The following is a 19,676-nucleotide window of genomic DNA, read 5'->3' on the forward strand; positions in this document are numbered from 1 at the left end:
TTGTTCCTTTGGCTAAATGGAGGTCTCCCCTTATGCTGTATTTTTTCCTACTTATTCAACATGCTGTTCCCTGCTGAAATCTGTTGGAAAAATGTGTTTCAGAGCGCAGTGTGGTGGCCATGTAAACCCCTTTCTAAAATCAACTCAGAGTGCACTTGTCTACAATCAGCCGTCTCCGAGCTGTTGGCTCTTTCAAATGGCAAAGGCCACACCGCTGAACCTTTCAGACGTACATCAAGTCCAGCCAGTTTGTTCAGGGTGCTTCAAAAAAGAGGAATAGAAATTCTTACAGAGGGTTTACAGTGGAAGAACATTTGATTTTTCTGAAGAAAGACACAGGCACTGTCTCTCCCTAAACTGCAGTATGACAAAGCCAAAAAAAAAAAGCACTCTAGGTGAATTGGACTTTTTTTCTGAAAACATCTCCACCTTTTCCCATATTCCTGAAGAAAACATGCTTTTGGCAGAGGGCTATGACAAAGTCAGCCCGAGAATGAAAATCTCATTCCTATTCTAATGCAAATGTCACAATCAGCCTTTGATCCACTCCTTATCGCTCAGTAAACACAGCCTTGTTTGATCATTCTGTGATAGCAAGATGGATTTAGAAAATCTGTTTTGAGACCAACGATGCCCGCAGTGTCATAAAAGCAGAGGAATTTTTACAAGTGTCCTACAAAGATTTCAATGTCTTTATACGGAATGTTGCCCAAAAACGTCCTATTCTTGGATCTGGTAACTGATGTCTAATGACAGACAATAAAACTACATTAAAACTATGCAGTTTCAAAACACCTGGCTTTAGCAAACCAGCAACCATTCAACTGTTGAAATTATAAAAAATTGAGCACCAAATCTACATATTAGAATGATTTCTGAAGGATCATGTGACACTGAAGACTGGAGTAATGGCTGCTGAAAATTCAGCTTTGCATCACAGGAATAAATTACATTTTAAAATATAATAAAATAGAAAACAGTCATTTGAAGTTTTAATAACAATATTTCACAATATTACTCATCAAATTTGGGTGTCCTTGGAATTCCCAGGCTTAAAAAATTAGTCAACAAATTGATCTTAAAAACTAGCTTCCAGGTTGATCAGACACATATTTAGGGTGCATTTGCTTACACTCTGTGTGAGTATAAGTCTTGAGTCGTTTTTTAAAAAGTTGTACTATTTTTAACTTGTCAGCCTGCTAAATAAAGAACCAGCTTAATACACACCACTAAAAATAGAAAAATTAAACAAATAAAGTAAAATGAATTGCAATTAAAAAAAAAAATGAATTATCAAAACGTGTCCAACACTACAACTATTTAACAAATTATAGCTTTGTTGAATGTGTAAACAGTATTCTATTAGCATACTCTATTATACACACTTGACATAATAAAAACAGTCAATGCACAATGTAATGCAGTGCCTCTCAACAAATGCATGTTGCACTTTGCATGTTGCTCCATTTGTGCACACAAACCATCAAATGTAATTTCCTTTGGAAAAACAACTCTGGTTTAAATGCCAAATGCAGATCATCCTATCAATGCCAATGTAATTTAATGGGACATAGCTTCAGAGAGGAATATTAAACAATCTAAGCTTGAAATCCACCTCGAAATATTGTAGCAAACTCTGATTTGTTTGATTTTCTAATTAATTTCTTTATTTTCACACCATCTATTCGACAAAAAGCACAGTACAGCTAACGAACGAAGGAAGGTAGAGGCCTTTAAAAACTAATTGGGAAGAAATTTTAGCATGTCGTTTTTTTTTTATTTATTTTTATTTCAGAGATAACACAATCTCAGTGGCAGTAATTTTCTAAGCCAAATCGATCTTTTAGGGGCTCATTAGACAGAAACATTACATTTAGAGCATCATTTGCACTGGAGAGTTTTCTTGTGTGGATTTATACTAGATATAAAGAAGTAAGAAAAGAATAAAGAATCTTTGTTCTTTATTTTTACATCTGAATATTGATTTAAAGCTTTTCAGAGTCACATTCAGCGTAAATATCAGAGGACATCAAACAATTACGTGGACCATTTGTTTGATTATCATTATATGCTATATTACCCTCATAAGCCTGAGTTACTTGCCAATAATTTGCAACTTGTGCAACATCCAGACTATTAAACCCTTGTTAACTGAGAAAAACCACATGCTTCCTGTCATTTCATAGGTCATCTCACCTCAGCGCCTTAATCTGAGGCTTTAATGAAAACGAAAACCCTAATAATCACATTGTTTTCACAGCCTTCACCTCAGACAGCCTACACAGCATAAAGCACCACCTTCAGAAAGCAATCTAGAGTCGTGGGAGGGTAAAAATATCCAGAAAACAATATTTTTAGCTCCGCTGTGCAACTCTCGGCGAAGACTAAAGAGTTTTTTTTCCCACCGAGGAGAAAATTTGCATGACACAATTACACAAGGGCTTCTAAAATAGCAGAAAGAGTGGCACGTGGGAGCCCCACAGGTGTACACCAAGTACACGAAGTGAGAACGCACAGACTCCATCCAACATTTCTGTTACTATAGCAACCAAGTGCAGGAATCCTCAACCCAGGAATCGGAATGCGGTGCCTCACAGGTTTAATGTTAAGAAACCGTTTTGTTATTCAGTCTGAGATCACCTCTGGGTCAAGAAGTCTTCTGCGGTTGACAGTACATATAGCGCTAACAAACAAACACGAGCAGTTGAGGTAACATTCCGTTATGCTGATCCGAAAGACAGGCGTGTTAATCTGCACACTCCTCCACTCCTTAAAGCTGCATTATCTTGCCAAGAGCAAAGTAATTTGCATACTGTAATGGTGTGCTTCAGTGTCAATAGTGGTAATGGGATTTGCGGAGACGTGGGCTACAAACTAAGCTGGGAAACAACCAAAGTGTCCGGAATATTAGAGCTGAGTGGGAGCCAGAACTCCGAGGATGTGCACATGAGAGTTAAAGGTTGACCTTACTTTGGAAAACAAAAATTAGCTTTCTGAGATGTTGCCTGATGATATCCATAGCTCTTCAACGAAGGCTCACCTTGAAAACGCGTTATGTTGATGACTCGGCAATATCAGACACTTTCCAACCACTATGTCGTTGAAGCCTGTTACTTATTTAAACTACACTACAGGTCAAAAGTTTGGAATAAGGTTTTTAATGTTTTTGAAACAAAATTATTAAGCAGTAAACACTGTTTCCAACATTGATAATAAGGACCATTATTAATAATTGATGATGATAATTCACCAAATGAGCATATTATAATGATTTCTGAAGGATCATGTGACAATGAAGACTGGAGTAATGGCTGCTGAAAATTCAGCATTAATAAATGCAGTCTAGGTGAGCATAAGAGACTACTTTGTAAAACATAAAAAAAAAAACTAATACCAAACCTTCTAACCAGTAGTGTATATTGAGAAGTTGTTTGATCTAGTTGACAAACTAACAAAAAAAAAAAAGAAGCTATTACTTATCCATAGTCTCTTTAATCTGCACATCACATCGCAGCAAACCCTTCAGTGTGACATAAAGGCATAAGGCATTGATCTACATGCGTCCTGAGGGCAAATCAGTGTTAAACACCCTCTATCGGGAGCAAAGCACTGCCCAAAATGTGTAAACTTGCACTTTGGTACAGAGTAATGAGCAAGAGAGGGTTAATCTAGTGAGATCATAGGTAATTCAGTGGCACTCAACAGGCAGTCAGGCGGAAACAAGCGTTAGAAGCCGTCACCGTGGAGCTGCCCGGTGGGACAGGGCCTAGGGTATCTCTTCATTAGAATGACATAATCAGTACAAGCACAACGTGAGATGAACTGCCAGGCATTTCATTGAGGAAAATTCCCCATGGGCCTTCCCAGGATTTCGAGAGCTCTCGCCCAGCTCCATGGGCATAATATAAAATAGCTTCAAAGCAATTTCTGTGTCTATATTTAGCATCACCCATGTTGCATCATTAAGGCATCAGAGGTTTGTCTGTAGTTTTATGAAAGCACATTCCAATGGTCTTACTGGGAAACAGGGACATACATGTGTTAATTAAAGTCGTTTGCAATATTGCACTTACTCTGGATGCTTTTATGCATTTGGATTACTATTTGCATTAATACTTTAACTTCTAAAGATACAGTGAGTGTGGTATAGGCGGGCTCCTTCTTGACTTTCTCCGTCTGTGCACAAGAACATTATAAACCTGAGGGAATCTATTTAAATGAGAAAAAAAAGAAACTTTTTTTTTTGCTGACATCACAGAGCACTTGAACCCGTTAACACACTGTAATACTACAGTACAATTTAAAAGAGAACTGCTCTCAATTTGTCCACATTTTTAACAAGTTTTTTTTTTTATTCCAACCTCAAAAAAAAAAAAGCATACAGGTTTGGATATATAATCACTGATCATTTTCCTGTATATTACAAGGGTACTTTTGCAAATAAATAAATACAGTGGGTACGGATAGTATTCAGACCCCCTTAAATTTTTCACTCTTTGTTATATTGCAGCCATTTGCTAAAATCATTTAAGTTAATTTTTTTTCCTCATTAATGTACACACAGCACCCCATATTGACAGAAAAACACAGAATTGTTGACATTTATGCAGATTTATTAAAAAAGAAAAACTGAAATATCACATGGTCCTAAATATTCAGACCCTTTGCTTTAGCAAATGGCTGCAATATAACAAAGAGTGAAAAATTTAAGGGGGTCTGAATACTTTCCGTACCCACTGTACATGGATATGAAATACTGATTTATTTAATTATCTTTCTTGCAAATTAGCTTAAAGCTATCTCAAAGAAAAATAATGTATATTGCATAGTAACAAGACAAACTCTAAAGCAATATTACAATATTAGCATATTTATTATTATTCATCTGCAATCCAATTTGCCCTTCTTTATTTTAAAGCAATAGTTAACCCAAAATTAAAAATTCTGTCATCATTTACTCACTCTCAAGTTGTTCTAAACCTGTATGAATTTGCTTCAGCTGTTGAAAACCAAAGAAGATATTTTGAAGAATGTTGGTAACCAAACCAACGTTGGTATGAATGTTGGTAAGGTGACAGTAGCCATTGACTTAAATTGCATTTTTCCATATGGAAGTCAGTGGCTACTGTAAACTGTTTGGCTGCCAAAATGTATAAATTACCAGAATGAGTGGTAATTACCAGTGCTATTTTAGTATTATTTATGTTCCATACTATTATAATATTTATTAATATTATTTTCATTTTTTTTCCAGTTTTACTTTCTTTTTAAGTCTCAAATCCAAAGAGATATTCTTTATAAAAGTTAAGAGTCAACCACGCCTACCTAAAACGGCTCGTTCTAACACGCCCCCACATGTCTGTCACGATGTGGGAAGATTTGCGTAATGCCGCCCAAATGTTCACGCAAAGAAAGAAGGCATAACTTTTATTCTCACTGTAGTATTGTTGCCGCCGCCGCCGCCATGCCGTGGAGACACTGTGTTTCGTTGTGAAAGCGAAACTACTTTGTTTGGCCTTCCAAAAGAGGACGATGTCCGCTTCTTCATGCCTAGAGCTGATCCGTGCTGGTCGCTGAGGAAATACATCAACTTTGCGCTGTGGATCGCCGTATCGGCTTTCACCATGGACGAAGCAGAGTCCAGCCCGGGGTCGTCACATGTGGTTTCCCCAAGCCCGCCGGCCGCTCCTTCGTCAAATCCGACGGCCGCGCCATTCTCAAGCTCACCGGCCTCCTCTCACTCAGCCCGCCGGCCATTCCTCACTCTAGCCGCCGGCCTCTGCTCAGTCTAGGCCGCCCACCACGTGTGACACTGTGTTTCGTTGTGAAAGCGAAACTACTTTGTTTGGCCTTCCAAAAGAGGACACGACTAGAAATCAGTGGTTAAGTTATATTTACAACACTGTTCCAGAACACTTCAACCCAAATATTCAGATGTGTGCAGCGTATTTTATGGAGGACTGTTTCCTGATCCTGGTAGAGTAGACTACAGTAAAAAGACAGTATAAGTCATTATTATCCGTAATTATGTCCCCACTGGATGCAACAAATGCCTCGTTTATAATGGGTTTTAATGTTTATGTCTCGTCGCTCCGGCCGGACAGGGCATCACAGTATGGTAAAGGGGCATAACATTTCCGTCACACGCTTGAGATATTCTGCCAATCACAACGCTCTGGATAGCTGGCCAGTCAGAGCACACCTCGCTTTTCGGAACGAGGAGCTTTGTAAAAATTGACACTTGACGATTGACATGTTGTTCATTCATTTCAACATGACAGTTTCATTCAGTAGGCTAAGTAAGTGGGAGGGCAAGAGTTATTCCAATTTGATATTATTGAAACTAACTTAAAATTATTCCCTCCCAGAATAAAAATTTCCTTTTAATTTACTCACCCCCATGTCATCCAAGGTCCAGAAGTCAAAATAAAAAAACAAAAAAATCATGCTTTTTGTCATTTGTGGTGAAAATTATGCAAATGCTGATGGCTAATGCTAATGTCTGTTCAAACCAAGTGCAATGCAACTAATGAAATGGTGAATGAAAAAAATTATGAAATAGCACACTATCATATTTTTGTTCTTGGCTTAGAGATGTTGTGATTCATTTGACAGTGTATGCATATTGCACTACAAGTAATTAGTGCATCGCTGACCTTGTTTTGTTCTGTTTATCTCCAGATTTTTGGGGTTTCCTGTTGTGGAGTCCCCAAAGAAAAGATACATCAATAGGTAGGTTGTTCTTTCTTTCTTTCTTTCTTTCTTTCTTTCTTTCTTTCTTTCTTTCTTTCTTTCTTTCTTTCTTTCTTTCTTTCTTTCTTTCTTTCTTTGACCTTTAAAAACACTTTTTTTTAGGTAAGTGATGCCTCATTGACCTTTAAAAGCATTACATCTATTTATGTTCTTATCTCTACATAGTTTCAAATGTGTGTCTCTAGAGTCACTAAAAAATTCCAAAAACAAATTTTTGTTTGCCATTTTGGTCATCTTCTCCTATTTTCTTTCTTCTCTTTTTTTTTCTCAAGTCACTTATACGTAATTCTGTAATTCCAGAAAGAAGCTTTGGTATTATATTTTTAATTAAAATTGAAATCTCTGCAATGTATATCTGTGTGTATCTATCTCTATTTTCCCAGGTTGTGGTTTTAGCCTACATTTTCAATTTAAGTTTTTTTATTCTTTTGTCTCATTTTTGCTGTTTTTCAGCAGTATGATATGGAGTCATAAAAAAGCTGCACAATTAAGCAGAAGAAATTAGTTAAAAGGAAACAAAAGTTGCTTTCTGATCATTCCTGCTTGTCCTTTAAGACCATTGACTTTCAGACTCTCACATGCTTTTTCACTCTGCCCATATAAGTTTGAGCTAATTTCCCGAGCCCCTCAGCTGCTCATAATGCTGATTGGCAAATGTGTTCCAGAGCAGTTGGCGTCATCTTCAGTAAAGCCTCAGTGCTGATGATGTAAAGATTTGGCTGTAAGCTGCTATAAGCTTATGAGCCAGTCAGTCCCAATCAATTTACTCTCCTCTTAGTCCAGTTAATGCTCCACACACGGAGGCCACAATGGCGTAATGCTGGCGGTTATGGTCTGGGGTGCACAAAGAGAACTTCTCCATTTGGATGCTTGCACATTGTTTTGGCGGCAGTGTGACGCTGGGGTCAATGAGAGCTCACGGTTTAGGAAGGAGTTGCTTAAGTTAATGGGACGTGCAGTTTGAAGACATAGTAGTTAGACTGATTACAGAAGAAAAGAGAAAGAGAAGTAAATAATGTGACTTAAGAGAATTACACCACACATCGCTATATATATACACAGTAGTCAACATTTGAAGTGGATCAAAAAAGTTGATCAAAGTTGTCCTAAGACAAGAACGGGTATTCTTTTGGTTTTAGGACAACTTTGATGAAAGGTTTTGATCCACGTCAAATGTTAACTACAGTGTGTGTGTGTATATATATATATGAAGAGTTCATTTGCAAAAGCCGATAAACGGCACTTTAAAAAAAAAGAGCTGATTGCCGTGCATTAATCTCCACATATAGCGCAATCTGAACCCTAAACACGTTTTGTCAAAAAAGCCGGTTTTGTCTACTTTCAAGGCATCGTGAGTTCACGTTTTACTGCAGAAGCCGACAATGTGACACTGTGTTTCGTTGTGAAAGCGAAACTACTTTGTTTGGCCTTCCAAAAGAGGACGATGTCCGCTTCTTCATGCCTAGAGCTGATCCGTGCTGGTCGCTGAGGAAATACATCAACTTTGCGCTGTGGATCACCGTATCGGCTTTCACCATGGACGAAGCAGAGTCCAGCCCGGGGTCGTCACATGTGGTTTCCCCAAGCCCGCCGGCCGCTCCTTCGTCAAATCCGACGGCCGCGCCATTCTCAAGCTCACCGGCCTCCTCTCACTCAGCCCGCCGGCCATTCCTCACTCTAGCCGCCGGCCTCTGCTCAGTCTAGGCCGCCCACCACGTGTGACACTGTGTTTCGTTGTGAAAGCGAAACTACTTTGTTTGGCCTTCCAAAAGAGGACGATGTCCGCTTCTTCATGCCTAGAGCTGATCCGTGCTGGTCGCTGAGGAAATACATCAACTTTGCGCTGTGGATCGCCGTATCGGCTTTCACCATGGACGAAGCAGAGTCCAGCCCGGGGTCGTCACATGTGGTTTCCCCAAGCCCGCCGGCCGCTCCTTCGTCAAATCCGACGGCCGCGCCATTCTCAAGCTCACCGGCCTCCTCTCACTCAGCCCGCCGGCCATTCCTCACTCTAGCCGCCGGCCTCTGCTCAGTCTAGGCCGCCCACCCCGTGTGACACTGTGTTTCGTTGTGAAAGCGAAACTACTTTGTTTGGCCTTCCAAAAGAGGACGATGTCCGCTTCTTCATGCCTAGAGCTGATCCGTGCTGGTCGCTGAGGAAATACATCAACTTTGCGCTGTGGATCGCCGTATCGGCTTTCACCATGGACGAAGCAGAGTCCAGCCCGGGGTCGTCACATGTGGTTTCCCCAAGCCCGCCGGCCGCTCCTTCGTCAAATCCGACGGCCGCGCCATTCTCAAGCTCACCGGCCTCCTCTCACTCAGCCCGCCGGCCATTCCTCACTCTAGCCGCCGGCCTCTGCTCAGTCTAGGCCGCCCACCACGTGTGACACTGTGTTTCGTTGTGAAAGCGAAACTACTTTGTTTGGCCTTCCAAAAGAGGACACGACTAGAAATCAGTGGTTAAGTTATATTTACAACACTGTTCCAGAACACTTCAACCCAAATATTCAGATGTGTGCAGCGTATTTTATGGAGGACTGTTTCCTGATCCTGGTAGAGTAGACTACAATGCCGGCTGTTCTGATTCACAGACTGTAAGTAAGTTTTTTTATATTTAAAGAATTTGCCTGTTTTATTCAAACGCGAGTTTTGGGCAGTATAGAGTAGCGCTTGTTGTTTGTCATTTCTCTGATCACAAATGCAGACATGGTTTTATGTTACGCTCCGGCCTGACAGGGCATCACAGTATGGTAAGGGGAGTAACATTTCCATCACATGCTTGAGGTATTTGGCCAATCACAACGCACTGGATAGCTGGCCAATCAGAGCACACCTCGCTTTTCAGACCGATGAGCTTTGTAAAAATCAACGCGTTTCAGAAAGGCGGGGCATAGAGGAGAAACAATAATGTACAGTATGTGGAAAATAATGTGTTTTTTTTACCTTAAACCGCATAAACACATCTCATTACACCAAATACACAAAATAATGTTCTTTTTAGCAACATCATATGACCCCTTTAAGGCTGGTCACACTGCTGGAACAAACACCAACATTCTAAACATTCTACAACAGTCTGTTACATAAATAACAGCGTTTTTTGCATTTCCACAACAAACACCATATTCCAACAATTATTAGGTTTTGTTGGAGCAGTGTGAACTAGCTTTCATTCATCACATATTATGCATGTAAAATGCCAGTGGATATTGAAATGCACACTCCACTCAAAACTTGATTTGCTGTTGTCATGGACCTGAAGCAGAGGCAGCTATTAAGACGAAAACGAATCCTCCAATCAGGCAACAAGCCTCAATTTGGCAAGAGTGCTTTCTGGCAGCGCTAGTTAAAGAGCCTCTCCATAGCAATATCCTTTATCTGAGCAGCAGAGGAAGCCCCTTTGCTTGACAGAGAATCTTAAAGGAGAAATCGGACTATGGTGTGCATTACAAAACCTTCAAACAGGACCTGTCAAGATAACAGCATCCCCGTAATGAACAACCCACAGCTGCGATCGTTTATTCAAACAGCCTCTGTGTCACTTGCCAGAGCTGTTGATTAGATATTGTAAATCCCAAAGGTGGATATCAAGCAGAGTTACATTTCGAACACAAGCGAAAACTGAGAAGTCGACAGTTTAGTCAAATAAAAGCCTGAGATTAAAGAAACTTTGGCAGCCAAGTGCAGATAAATTGATTTATAATGTATTAGGCTGTGTGATGATCAGCAGTCATAGGAGACAGCGGGTTGGTTCATATTACCACCTTGCGGGTTTTGATCAGACGCCAGTCGGTGATTTTGACAGCTCTGCCCGCAGAGGCGCTTCCCTTAAATTGTGGTTGTCAGTGTGCAAATAGACATTTCTTCTCAGCAGCTAAGCCAATCAGAAGTGCGTGCTCTGCATCCTTTCATTATCACACGCATGTGTTCTGCTGCAAAAAAGGCCTGTGATCTTTGCTATTTCCACAGGCACAGAACTCTAAGAGGATGTGAGATGAGACTTTGAATATTTTCATAAAATATATTCTCAATCATTAATAAACTTTGTTTTGTGTGTCAACAAAACCACAGAAGGTAACTTTCATCTGTGCAATAAACAACCAATCATGCAGGGAAGAGACCTTGTACCAACAAACAAGCTTCCTGGAACCTGAACTGATGCAGTGGGACTGTCTAACCATTTAGTATGATGTATGAGACTATAGCTAATATGTAAAGTACTATTAATCTCTTTTTGTTCTGTCTGGAAAGGTCAGCATTTGCAAAGACAAGTCTTGAGACAGTAGATGTGTTGCATTTGTGAACAGAAGGTTGAATCAAAGACAGTGTTTTGCTCTTAAACAGATATGGCCTCAACCATCTGTCTGTACACAGTTTTTGACTGTTTGTATATATATACAGTGGTGGAATTGGCCAAAATTCACTGGGGGGACGCTAGCTTGTATAATCTATAATAACATTAAAGGGGTCATATTATGTTGCTAAAAAGAACGTTATTTTATGTATTTGGTGTAATGAAATGTGTTTATGTGGTTTAAGGTTAAAAAACACATTATTTTCCACATACTGTACATTATTGTTTCTCCTCTATGCCCCGCCTTTCTGAAACGCGTTGATTTTTACAAAGCTCATCGGTCTGAAAAGCGAGGTGTGCTCTGATTGGCCAGCTATCCAGTGCGTTGTGATTGGCCGAATACCTCAAGCGTGTGACGAAAATGTTACGCCCCTTACCATATTGTGATGATGCCCTGTCAGGCCGGAGCAACGAGACAAAAACATTAAAACCCATTATAAATGAGGCATTTGTTGAATACAGTGGGGACATAATTACGGATTATAATGACTTTTATATAATGACTTATAAATACTGTCTTTTTACGCGTTGCGTTGCATCATGCCGCGTAAACATAAAACCATGTCTGCATTTGTGATCGGAGAAATGACAAACAACAAGGGCTAATCTACACTGCTCAAACTCACGTTTGAATTGTCAGTGGCAAATCCTTTTAATATGAAAAACGTACTTACAGTCTGTGAGTCAGAACAGCCGGCATTGTAGTCTACTCTACCAGGATCATGCATAAAATCAAAAATGTATAAAAATGTTGTATAAATTCAATTTCACATTTGCAAACTCCCTTTATAATCATTAAAATTCTGTCACTCCTCTTAGTTCATCGCGATAATTAATGAATCTCTCTACACTGCACACTGAATCTATTATTTACATCGTCTCTACACTTATAATGAATGACAAAAACTGCAGTCAGTTTTCACGATCTGTGCTGTGAGGAGCAGCAAGCGCACCGATAGAGAAGCATTTCCATTGGCTGCAGTCTGCAGGTATTCTGGCCAATCACAAAAGACGGCAGTGGGCAGCAAACCATAGACACAAATATCCCTTTACGTTTTTAGTCTATATCGCGCTAGGTTTATGTGCAGAACTGGGATTGCTTTCGTAGTCTTTTGAATGAATAAAATATAGAAATCACTTTAATTTCCTAATAAACCTAACCAGTTGGAAATGAAATGCCGTCCCCCCTCGAAATTCACTCCCCACACTCCGTCCCCCTCCATCCCATATACAGTATATATATATATATATATATATATATTTTTTTTTTTATATTATATTTTATATATAAATCTTTACAGCTGTACGATTTGTCCATATTGGTTTTACTTTATTATACAGTTTTTACATTCAGGCAGTCTGATCATATATATTGCATATGCAATTTATGCTGCTAAACAGTATAATTTTATTCAGAAATGTCCCTTGCAAATGTTTAACTAATCCATATGTTCATTGCTTGGCAATCCACTAATAATGGGTAGTAAAATATGAAGCATCCAGCTGGGATCCATTAAGACACAGCCATCATGACCAGCTGAATATTAAAGGTGAAATATTTCTGTGCCACTTTGTCAACAAATAGAATTATAAAAGGATTCCTAAACACTCCCCGGTCTTCCATTGGTCATCCAAACAGATAGTTCCTCCTGTAACATACGTCGTTGGTTGAATCAATGCAGTTGGTCGGCAATTAGACAATTGGGTTCCATTAAAAACCTATTTATTTGCTCCATAGAGGAACTGATTTTTAATGATAATTTATAAACCATTAAGACAGACAGACTGGGAGCTATTAAGTTGTTAATCAATGGTATAAGCCATCAATCCACATTATTCAAACTTTTTAAATAATTATGTTTTACAACAATTCCAGGTGAAAAATTAATGTACCAATAATTCTGCAGAGAAAACGGTCACCAATCAGAGAATTGCAACAAGCAAATCCCGCAAAAATACCATTGGTAATGCCACATCTGACCAATAAGAAGCAAACACTCTATAGAGCTGTTTAGGAAGGAACTCATCTACAATGAAGCAGCCTCAAGACCAGACAGTTTAAAAGGCTGAACATTAACATGTTAAATTACAATAATAGATCGAATCAGAGAACAAAAGAATAGATTATGAACAATACATTGATGATGAAATATTAGCTCATATGAAGAAAACAGCAACTTACCCTGTACCAAACAATCTCTCGCAATCTTCCATCTGTCTTGAAGTTGCACTTTAGAGTCACTGTATCTCCCACAACAACTGGTAGCAATGGCTCTATCGTCACCGTCAGATATCCTGCAGAGGCAAAGAAAGACATCACTGGAACATGTTCATTTTCACACATTAAAAAAAAGAGCCAAACGGCCAGATGGTGATGGGCACATGAAGAGCAGGTTGAAAAAGCTTAACATAAACCAGACCACTTCATGATATAATTAATCATATTATTCAGAATTATTAAAGAAATGAATTGAAACTAATTGACAAAAACTAAACTGCCAGCTCAAAACGTTTTTGTTGCTAAGGAAACGAAGGTTATCGCTTCAAAATAACCAAAGCATGTTTTTTTTAAATGCTGAATCTTAAGTCTACAAAACAAAAATCACTCAAAATGTCAAGTTCTATAATCATGTATATAATATAACGAGGCCTTAAACACACATGCACAAATAGACAATGATGAAAACATCACTGAAAAAAGGGTAATCTAAAACTGATAACATCAAAGTAAACTGGTTTTATTAAAGTCAAAAATAGTATGTAATAGCACTGAATTAACTTTAATACATTCATTTATACCAACACTCTATTTTTATGGGTTAAATCAGATAGAAATACCACTTTGTATGTTGCTATTTTTATTGCATCAACATCATAACATTGCATCCACTTTTGAGACGTAACTTCAGTTTTAGATAAAATTTCACATTAAATTGCAAGATTTGCATTTGTTGAAAAAAGTAAACTAAAATGAGTGTTGTGTTTATAAAATTATGTAAATTATATGAAGTGTTCAAATCTACAAAACTAAAGTTACGTTCTTTTGTGCTAATTTTGTGTAATCAGACATTAAATGAGAATCCATATTATGTATTATCTTCTAATATTTTTCTAATAAGTTGTGAAAAAAATTAAAATGCCGAAGTTTTAAAAATTAATTAAATAAATTACAATGTGTCAAAGTTTTTCTTTCATTCTTGAACTCAGATCTTCTCAATAGCACATTGTGCACACACAGACGTATGAAGGAGAGCTTCTTTTGCTCCATTAATTACACTTAAGCCATGGACACTTTGCCATCTGCTTAATTTTGTCTCCAAATCAGCTTGGCTATGGTAGTCCCACCCCGTAAATAAACTGACGCTTCGCTAACTCCTTCTAACCACAGCTATAACACACAATTAGCCAGCAACTTCATTTAAAGGCTTTTGAGGACCTACATGTCATCATATGGTTGACTTTTATACACATTATTTGACCTTATGAATTTGCAAAAATAGCTGTATTCTTGTCTTTCTATACTAACAAAGTTCTGTGTCGTTTCAAAATAATTTTATGGAAAAATTATTCTGCATCTCTGCACCTAATTCACATAGGCAGATAATTCCTGATCAACAAAATACTCCCGGTTTAGGGAGTTAATGAGCATAATTACTAAGTTGATCACATTTCCGACACACTGAAAACACATTTATCAAAATGTTTAGATACAGACATGAATCACAAGTGGAAGGGCTCTCGCCTCTTAAGGATAAAGATGGGAATGTCCTGCTCTAGTGTGCACTCTCTCTATCTGCCTAGCATGTGGCCTGGATCCTACTGACTGCACAGTCTATCCATCTAACCAGTCGATACTCCTCTTATCACAGACAGTGAAAGAGGAGGGAGATCCAGAACATAAATGTGAGAAAACTTCATTTGATTGTTTATTGTACTATATTTGTTTGCATTTATACCGAACCCCAGTATGCTTTCAATCCCCATTAAAGGAGCTAATGATAACTGCAGATGTTTCATGTTCATCTGGAACATCACTTCATAAGGAGATATCCAATCTTGCATGCCAGTGCATGCTGGGAAATTAAGTCCCTCATAGTGGGGGACAAATTAAAATAAAACTCCTCAGTGCTCCCTGCCAATCACCTCATTTACCTTAAGAGATACAACATTTAATTGAAGACTGTAGACTACAGCAGATTTATTGAATTTTGATGAGAAATGAGAAACATGGAGATTTGAAAGCTCTCTAGGGGAGTGATTGTTACCTGGAGAATGAATCACTATAATAGCCAAATCTGTATTCATTGCCATATTCAGTGGAAAATCTGACAGTTGATGTGTCCGTGTGATTACAGCCTTGACGCGCTGTTTTACAATAAAATATTTTTACATTTGGATCATATTTACATTCAACCTAATAGAGATGTCACATTAGATATCGTCATTTCAACAATGCAGTAATACAATTCCAGGACCATGGGCAGCAACACACGAGAATTTCCTCAAGATCCCACAGCGCTTTTAGAACAACATTGCTTCTAAAACCCATTTACTGTTTTAAGTCTCCCAATGAATTATGCATTGTGCCCAGAACAACAATTGTTGTTAAGTGCTCAAACAAGAACATGAGCATAAATCATGCCTCAGAATACTCTAGGAACAAAAAAAAAATTAAAGAAAAAAATAAATGATTCGCCGGACCAATTCTGCGCTTTTCAATAATCTGTCCATCTTGAGGTCTCAATTAGCTCTTGTCAGACAAAACAACTCAATTGCTCACCACATCGGCCAAGGCCTTATCACTGTGTCAGACTGACAGAATTGACTTGGCAATTCTGTACATTTATCTCAGTGGAAAACAGAGCAGCTCACTCTAAGCCTCAAGGGAAATAAGGGAGCAAGGATAAGAACAAATTCCAGCAGATCTGAGACCTCACTTGCTTTCAAAATTCCCATACTGTGATGGAGCCTGAACCCCAAGAAATCACTTTCTCCCAAACTTTGCCTTCTAGAAATTGAGCTGGTTCCTGGGTCCTAAAGCTCCCACAGCTGGATCGCTGAGCACACAATGTATGTGATAAATGCACCACCAAATGGACACAGGCAGATGTACTTTTCTTTTAAAGGAATAGTTCACCAAAAAAAATAAAAATTGCTGAAAATGTATTCAACTTCAGTTCATCCAAGTTTGTTACTTTATCATAACAGATTTGGAGACATTTAACTTTACATCACTTGCTCACTAATGAATCTGCTGCAGTGAATGGTTGCCATCAGAATGAGAATCCAAACAGCTGATAAAAACATCACAGTAATTTACAAGGAATCCACAAAACTCCAGTCCATCAATTAATGTCTTGTGAAGTGAAAAGCACCCATTTACTGCAGATGTTCCTTATATCCACCGAATTCTAAGTTTCCCCAAACTCATTTACATTTTGGATGGCCTGAGGGTGAGTACATTTTCAGCAAATGTTCATTTTTGGGTGAACTATTCCTTTAAATTATGAAGACGGGTTCAGATCAGTTTTCTGTCAATAAGAGTCAATCCGAACTGGTACATACAGTAAGGTGGTCTGCCAATGCAACATGTGAAGCATTCTCTCTGAGTTCTAGCTTCACCTTGATGTGCTTGTTAAAATAATCTTAATTTAATCATCCCGCTCGAAGGATCTTTATGCTGGAGGAGATTTGAATGGATAAGCCTCAAGAGCTACAGGTCATTAAAAGGAGCTGAAGCTCTCAAATAAAATCCCTTCCACTTAGCACCCATTCGTCCATAAAGAGCCTTGAAAGTCTGGAGAAATTGGCGCAAGTCAAGCGTATGTTCATATGTGGTATTTTTATTTAAATGTCGAATCATTTAGTAGGCTAAAAAAAAAGATAATCAAAGAGCTAGAAAATCATCACTTAAAGCACTTAAAGTACTTAGAGCAGATGGAACACTTTATTCTAGCTGGAATAGATTTACTTTGGGTGTATGTGCGTATACATACAGTGTATTAATGTGTGTGTGTGTGCATATATATATATATATATATATATATATATATATATATATATATATATATATATACTGTGTATATACACACACAGACACTCAGACACTTATATATACAGTATATATACAGTGGGTACGGAAAGTATTCAGACCCCCTTAAATTTTTCACTGTTATATTGCAGCCATTTGCTAAAATAATTTAAAAAAAAGTCCTCATTAATGTACACACAGCACCCCATATTGACAGAAAAACACAGAATTGCTGACTTTTTTGCAGATTTATTAAAAAAGAAAAACTGAAATATCACATGGTCCTAAGTATTAAGACCCTTTGCTCAGTATATATATATATATATATATATACTGTGTATATACACACACAGACACTTTGGATATTTTTTATATTACTTTTGATCAATTTGAATGAATCCTTAATAATATAATAAATAAAGAAATAATCTGACTGGTCAACTTTTGAACAGTGGTGTATATTTACACAAATACACACACTTGGAACTTTAAACCGGTCTACTTCCCTAGATGAACTAACTTCACTCCTGCCAGCATTTTAATAGCATCCTTTATTGGGTCAATGCTTAAAAAATATAGACTAAAGAATAAATTACAAGTTGTAAATTGGAAACAGCGTTGTACAAAGCATGTTGATGTAACATATACTTCTTTTGTCCGATCTTTTCTTTCTGCATTGTTAATCGTCCTGCTTTTGAAATTCAAATGAGACACAATTTCTCACCCGATCACAGCTACGGTATCCGCCTCCTTAGTGAGCGGTTGTATATGCCTTTGTGTTCTCATGCTAATTTTGGGGCGAAAAATTACAGGATGGTGTGATATTGCGAGACTTACTGATATGGAAAGAGCCATGAGCAGGGATTTTAAAATAGCTCATTACATGGACTTGTGCACTTGGGTCTGAGCAGTATATTTCAAACACTTTCCGCCCCAATCGATGTCCAACTGGGAAAGGTCTAGTTTTCATAAACCTTCATAAGAAATGACAGCCGACAAACAAAATACTTTAATGACAGGGCAAACTGCCACAGCAAGAATGGAAGCGTTTGGAAGAACTCACTGATTTTCTCCAATAACTGCGCCCATGGGCGAGCGGTCAGGCTCGGCTAAACCACAGAGTCTCTGGTTAGAGCTACCTTAAGAAAAGACCACGGCAGGATTACCCAATTACACGGAGCGATGATGAGGGGGTCAGCCCAGAAGTTCACTTCGCTGTCGACGTAGCTGTTAACCACACAGACAGTTCAATTTCTACTTTGCTGCTACATGTTACATCATGCGTGTCAGCCTACGACTCAACTGTAATTGAATCAACCTCATAACACCTTCTAGCAGAAATGCCATCCGTCATCTTTGTGTCAGAGACTAAGAGTTAAGAATTCCTCCAGATATGGTTTGTCTTCATATTTATTGAAAATACTAATGAGGTTGATAGGAAGGACCGCTAACATGAGGGCATTCATGAAAACTCAGGGTAGTGTATTGTTTACAGCTGAATAAAGGACACATTCAGCATTTAGCCCAAGGCCACATTGTAATTCTGTAAGGTAAAGCTAAATGATTTAAAACCAAACTATTCTTGGCACATGCCTCCTTCTAAATCCCTCTCAGGACGTCTCCGTATCACCAAGGAGGGCATACGTTCACACCTGCACTGGACTGCTGGGAAATCAGCTCAATCTGGCGAACTTCTGACAGATGACACATCCTGTATCCCATCACACCTGTGTCTGTAAACAAACTGTAAGCATCATGCCCTAACCAGCATAAACTCACATCACATACCTGTCTGCTGCCAATCCGAGTGCACGCTCCCATGGGCTGCAGGATGCAGCTTGACAAAGTGAAGTTGAGGGATGGATACAACAACCAGAATGTAAATCAGGGGTCACCAAACTCGGTCCTGGAGGCCTGGTGTCCTGCAGAGTTTAGCTCCAACTTGCCTCAACACACCTGCCTGGAAGTTTCAAGTATACCTAGTAAAACACTGATTAGCTGGTTCAGGTGTGTTTGATTTGGGTTGGAGCGAAACTCTGCAGGACCGAGTTTGGTGACCCCTGATGTAAATAGACCATAGCAAGTAAAATGGAATCAGCTGATGAGATTTACACAAACTTCATCATCATGACTGCTTTCAAAATATCAAAAATTGCAATCACAGGTCTTAATAACCGTAATAAATAAAATAAAGTTGTTTTTTATTCTGTTGAAGCAGGAAATTGGGACATTTAACATATCCTTGCTGAATAAAAGTATTAATTTCTTAAAAAAAAAAAAATCCGTAACACTTTCTATGAAGCCAGTATTTATAATACTGTCATGAATCCGGTCCATGAACTTCCGTCTGCTAGCCATAAGAGGTCCCCCTTTCCTTCTGCTCCACCGTGGTGGTCTCGTAACACTTTCTATGAAGCCAGTATTTATAATACTGTCATGAATCCGGTGCATGAACTTCCGTCTGCTAGCCATAAGAGGTCCCCCTTTCCTTCTGCTCCACCGTGGTGGTCTGTCTGGCTCTGGTGGTCCTCTGCT

At 38.6% G+C, this 19,676-nt stretch overlaps 1 protein-coding gene across 2 annotated transcripts in view; it reads right to left on the minus strand.

Moving 5' to 3' along the window:
* Positions 1–19,676, minus strand: part of igsf21a (immunoglobin superfamily, member 21a) — a 245,321-nt gene that overhangs the window by 127,758 nt on the left and 97,887 nt on the right. For both annotated transcript variants that reach the window (XM_016238594.1, XM_016238586.1), the window contains exon 2: positions 13,293–13,405. In XM_016238594.1, the coding sequence (XP_016094080.1) occupies positions 13,293–13,405 (113 nt within the window). The remainder of the gene's footprint in view (positions 1–13,292; positions 13,406–19,676) is intronic.

Source organism: Sinocyclocheilus grahami, unplaced genomic scaffold (assembly GCF_001515645.1).
Source record: "Sinocyclocheilus grahami isolate Dianchi unplaced genomic scaffold, SAMN03320097.WGS_v1.1 scaffold20.1, whole genome shotgun sequence".
NCBI classification, from domain to species: domain Eukaryota; kingdom Metazoa; phylum Chordata; class Actinopteri; order Cypriniformes; family Cyprinidae; genus Sinocyclocheilus; species Sinocyclocheilus grahami.